Source organism: Macrobrachium nipponense, chromosome 34, assembly GCF_015104395.2.
Source record: "Macrobrachium nipponense isolate FS-2020 chromosome 34, ASM1510439v2, whole genome shotgun sequence".
Taxonomy (NCBI): domain Eukaryota; kingdom Metazoa; phylum Arthropoda; class Malacostraca; order Decapoda; family Palaemonidae; genus Macrobrachium; species Macrobrachium nipponense.
In genome coordinates this window covers 52857168-52862490 of record NC_061095.1, presented here as the reverse complement: position 1 = coordinate 52862490, position 5323 = coordinate 52857168, and the positions used below count along the sequence as shown (strand labels likewise).

Sequence of the window (5323 nt, the reverse complement as noted above, 5' to 3'; positions counted from 1 at the left end):
TAGTTAAAATATTTCCAGAATATTTCCTGCTATGTTTTGATAAATCGAAATATTTCTGGTGGAATATATAAAAACCAACAACGAAAAATCGAGGGAAGAAGAGGAGAGAATATGAACTGGGTACCACACTTCAGAGATGGCTTCCAGTTAGCAGGTGTTGTTGGGACGTTGTTGTCCAGATGTTCGAAATACGGAGAGAAGTCTTAAGGCAGGAATAATCATCTTATTTACGATGAATGCCGATGCACTGGTGAGGGTCCTCCTGACGACTGATGATGGAGGAGAACAGCCCAAGGAAAAGGAACTGAAGGAGAGAATTGCGGCCTTGCGAGACACCATCTAGTGCCAGAGAGAGCAGCAGGTGAACTTGGACAGGATAATTCTTCAGCTGCAACAGAGGATCGACCGCTCGAAGCTGAAGGAGAACGATGAAGAGAAGAAGGAAAAACAGCAGCTGGAAGACAAAATGCCTGAAGAAAACAAAAAAAGAATAAAATCAGGCATCTGATGGACAAGACAAAAAGGAATTTGGACAGAGAAACGATGCCAGGTTGAAAGGCAAGAGAGACTCCTAGGACAGAAGGAGAAAGAGCTGCAGGTGAAGACCGCAGAAGCGGCGCAGATGGCGAGGCTCATCCAGGAAGAAAAGGACGCGAGCGGAAAAGCGAGAATCCGCAGGAAAGACGTGGAGTCAGGTTGCAGCGTCTGCAGAATGAAGTGGAAGACATGACGAAGGAAAAAGGGTGGAATCCAGCGTGAAGATAAGGTTGCGTAGCTGAAGATGAACGAGCTGACATACCTTTTTTGAAGAAGGAAATGGGTCGGCAATCAATCCGGTGGAGAGGAAGGACTGGTGTCCAGGCCGAACTGAAGGAGCAGCGGGGAGATGAGGCCCGACAGACGAGATGAGCGAAGGAGAATTGATTTGCAAAGCGGAAGAACCTGAAGGGGAATTACAGATGCCTGACGAAGGACAATTGGAAAGTGCCGGAGCAGGTGCCCAGCTTCAAGGAATAGCAGGATCCAGTCTAAGGGGTGGGACTCACGAAGACGGATATATTTTGAAAATGAGAGAATGTTTGTGTATGGAAATTTAATTTGAATTGAAATAAATAAAGGTTATATACAAAGATGGCAATTTTTCATTTACACAATAATTCTTGAGAGTAGTACTTGTTACATACTAATAATTCGAGTTTAAGTGGAGTTTAAAGGACTTCTTTCATAAATGGATGTGAATGAATGAATGAATTTAGTTTGGATCTTAAGAGAGATCCGCAATAGTTTCTTTTTTTATTTTGCTTTGGGAAACTAAAGGTTACTAATTGATGAAAGTTTTGAAGATTAGTGTTATGAATAGTTTGATGTTTATGTATAATAAGTTTGTTAACTGTTGAAGGAAAGAAAGCTGATGAAAATAAACATCAGTGAAAATGTTTTTGTTAAGAGTTTTATTGATTCCTGAAGGGAAAAGGAAGATGGAGGATTGTAGAAAGGGTTGAGGAAAATGAGTGGGATTTCTGGAGTGGCAGAAAAAGGAGCAGAGAATTGATTGGGAAGATTGGTGGAGTCCCAGGAGAAGGAGCAAAGGATTCAGTGAAGATTTCGTGGAGTGCCAAAAGAAGGAAGAAAGGATTGAGAGAAGCCTGAGGAGATTTGCAAGGATTCAGTGGCATATTCTGGTTCTAAGACTAAGCAAAGGGTAAGTGTCTGCAGGGACGGCGGGCTTTGCCCGCCGAACCGTCCAGGGGCGGGAGCCGGGCCCGCCGAGGTCCCCGGGGCGGGCGGGCCGGTGGGCCACCGATCCCCGGGGCGGGCGGGCGGGTGGGCCCGACCGAGGTCCCCGGGGCGGGCGGGCCTGTGGGCCCGCCGAGGTCGGGGCCGTCCCCCGGGGACCCGGGGCGGGCGGGCCGGTGGGCCCACCGAGGTCCCCGGGGCGGGCGGGTGCCTCCCCGGTGGGCCCACCGAGGTCCCGATCCACGGGGCAGGCGGGCCACTGGGCCCGCCGACGATCCCCGGGGCGGGCGGGCCACTGGGCCTGCCGACGTCCCCAGGGCGGGCGGGCCACTGGGCCCGCTGACGTCCCCGGGGCGGGCGGGCCAGTCGTCCCGCAGAGGTCCCCAGGGCGGGCGGGCCAGTCGACGGGTGGGTCAGTGGGGCGGGGCCCGCCGAGGTCCCCGGGGCGGGCGGGCCACTGGGCCCGCCGATACCCGGGGGCCGGGGCCCACTGGCCCGACCGAGGGTTCCCCGGGGGGGTGGGTCCCGGGCCGCCCCCTGGGCCCGTCCCCGGGGAAGGTACCCGGGGCAGGCGGGCCGGTGGGCCGCCGAGGTCCCCCAGGGCGGGCGGGCCACTGGGCCCGCCGAGGTCCCCGGGGCGGGCGGGCCACTGGCCCGCCGAGGCCTCCCCGGGGCGGGCGGGGGGGCCACTGGGCCCGCCGATGGTCCCCGGGGGCGGCGGGTGGGCCACTGGGCCCGCCGAGGTCCCCGGGGCGGGCGGGCCACTGGTGGGCCCTCCGAAGGGGTCCCCAGGGTCCCCGGGGTGGGCGGGGCAATGGCCCCGCCGAGGTCCCCGGGGGCGGGCGGGGGCCAGTTGGCCCACCGAGGTCCCCGGGGGCGGCCGGCCGGGCCCACTGGGGCCCCGCCGAGTCCCCGGGGCGGGTGGGCGGGGGTTCCAACCCTGGGCCCGCCGAGGGTCCCGGGGCGGGCGGGCCACTGGGCCTTCGAGGTCCCTTCCGGGGCAGGCGGGCCAGTTGGCCTACCGAGGTCCCCGGGGCGGGCGGGCGGGCTGGTCGGCCCAGTCCGAGGTGGGGCGGTGCGGGCGGGCAGTCGGCCCGCCGAGGTCCCCGGGGGCGGCAGGGCCCGCTGGGCCAGCCGAGGTCCCTGGGGCTGGCGGGTCCAGGTCCCGCCCAGCCGCGGTACCCGGGGCGGGCGGGCGGGCCACTGGGCCCGCCCGCCAAGGTCCCCGGGGTGGGCGGGCCACTGGGCCCGCCGAGGTCCCCGGGGCGGGCGGGCCACTGGGCCCTGCAAGGGTCCCCGGGGCGGGCGGGGCGGGGGGTACTGGGCCCACTGAGCTCCCTGGGGCGGGCGGGGCGGCCAGTTGGCCCGCCGAGGTCCCCGTGGCGGGGCGGGCCACTGGGCCCGCCGAGGTCCCCGGGGCGGGCGGGCCACTGGGCCAACCGAGGTCCCCGGGGCGGGTGGGCCTGTCGGTCCGCTGAGGTCCCTGGGGCGGGCGGGCCACTGGGCCCGCCGAGGTCCCCGGGGCGGGCGGGCCACTGGGGCCCCCCCGGAGGTCCCCGGGCGGGCGGGCCACCATCGGCCCGCCAAGGTCCCTGGGGCTGGCGGGCCAGAACGGCCCGCCGAGGTCCCCGGGGCGGGCGGGCCAGTCGGCCCGCTGAGGTCCCGGGGCGGGGCGGGCACAGGGCCGCCGAGGTCCCCGGGGGCGGGCGGGCCACTGGGCCCGCCGAGGTTCAACGGGGTGGGAGGGCCACTGGGCCCGCCGAGGTCCCTGGGGCGGGTGGGCCACTGTGGAAAAGTGTTTTAAGCGGCATACCGTATAAGGCTACTTGTGGTATCAATTCTATAGATACAAGATATGAATGATAAAGGTATTTAAAACCGCGAGAACCACTATAATCCAGTTCTGATCCAATATCACGAGTTGTAAATCATAAGACATGACACTTTTTTTATTTATCCGTTCTACCAAACCGATTGACTCTGGTGATAAAAATAGTATGGTTTTCTTAATGGAAAGGAATTCACACAACTAGTTAAGGAGATTATTATTGATTTACATCACCCTAGTCAGATTATTATTATGTGTTGAATTCCATGTTTACTGATTTAGCACTCATAAATATTCCTAGCACACTTAATTGCGGTGTTGTTTGTTTTTAGTGCTATTAATTCTATATAACGTGTCAAGGCGACTATTAACACAAAGAAGTACCCCTGGCCTAGCTAAGAGAACATATTATCTTAAGTTGTTAACTTATAATTTATATAACATCGCAATCAATTCTAGATTCTTCGAATTTTGTACTCTATGGATTGATCATAATTTAGTAAACATGGCTGTATATTTTTTTGGTTTCAAAAAGCATATCAAATAGAACGGAGATTACATATATCCATAATATTCTCAATTTCGGATTTGGTGTTATTAAAAACTGTAAATCGTCCTGAGCCATCACTGAAATGAATATTTCCTATAATAAACTATAGCTATCAAAAGACACACAATGACTGTGACGGGGTGGGCACAAATAAAATGCTCTTATAGGCTTAATTTTACCGAGACAACTCAATCGACTATCTAACTTTGTTCATGGTTGAGGTTGACAAGGGCCAACCACCCACCGGCGTGGAATTATGGAGGTGCACCTGAATTATTACTGTGGTGTTGGAATGGCTTTGGATAGCTGTAGTCTAACCAAAATTATAATAGCGAGACGAAATACATTTAAGAAAGAAACTTTCATATCAAATAAGCAAGATTAAATAACCATGAACAATGTAACATATCCACCAATTATTCAGCATAAACAACTTACGCAAGTCGTTCAAGTTCCCACTCTCCTCCCACCTTCTTATCCACAACTGTACCGTGGTGGGGGACACACCAACATCACGTGCAATGGGTCGTATCGGGAAGCTATTGTCGCGTAAAGTGACAATTCGTCCTCGCAGCGCCAGATTTGTGTCCCTTCGATTCATGGTGAGTGGTTATGAAGTCTGACCTATTTAAAAAATCCTGCTGGACGACCTCACCTTCGTTGGGATTCAGACTCTGTTTCGAGCGAGTAAAACAATACATTGCTTTCATATATCCACATCGTTCCTTGATTGTAGGATTAGCCAATAGGGATCATAATCACCATGGTATGAAATAAAGATACTACTGTTAAATATAATAAGCTCGCGTAATTATTGTTCCTGTTAATAATTACATTGAGAACTGAATACTCGTTGAGGCACTGCTTCGTAAATGAGCTCGGTAAAAGTAAAGTTCGCGAATTCTCTAACCTATTTCCCTGTAACTAAGATTCGTATAAGTACGAGATTTTGCTGTAGTGTAATTTTTAAGAGAATCATGAATCACAAATTATAAAGAATAGACACTTGTCCTGTACGAAGAGGCAAAAGGCTCGATTAGCCAGAAATGGATATGAACACGACAGTATAAAGAAAAAAAAATTCGCCTACCCTCTCCCTCCACCCCACTTCCACCCCCTTCCTCTTCCTTCCCTCACCTCTCCTCCCCATCCATTCTCTCTCTCTCTTTCTCTCTCTCTCTCTCTCTCTGAATGTTACTTCAGTTTAA

The 5323-nt window shown here is 54.8% G+C and overlaps 1 protein-coding gene across 1 annotated transcript; it reads right to left on the bottom strand.

Annotated features, from left to right (window-relative positions):
- Nucleotides 1–223: 223 nt before the first annotated feature.
- Nucleotides 224–4716, bottom strand: LOC135208099 (basic proline-rich protein-like). The gene is made up of 4 exons (XM_064240247.1): nt 4606–4716; nt 1742–3522; nt 800–1004; nt 224–454 (listed from the first exon to the last, which is right to left on the bottom strand). The coding sequence occupies exons 1-4, from the start codon at nt 4714–4716 to the stop codon at nt 224–226; spliced, it is 2328 nt and encodes a 775-aa protein (XP_064096317.1).
- Nucleotides 4717–5323: the final 607 nt, after the last annotated feature.

Coding starts and splice junctions, on each gene's coding strand:
- LOC135208099 (XM_064240247.1), bottom strand. CDS start 4,716: ATGAATCGAAGGGACACAAATCTGGCGCTGCGAGGACGAATTGTCACT. Junction 3,523..4,605: donor TTGGTGTGTCCCCCACCACG/GTACAGTTGTGG, acceptor ACTTTTCCACAG/TGGCCCACCCGCCCCAGGGA. Junction 1,005..1,741: donor CCGGCTCCCGCCCCTGGACG/GTTCGGCGGGCA, acceptor TATTCCTTGAAG/CTGGGCACCTGCTCCGGCAC.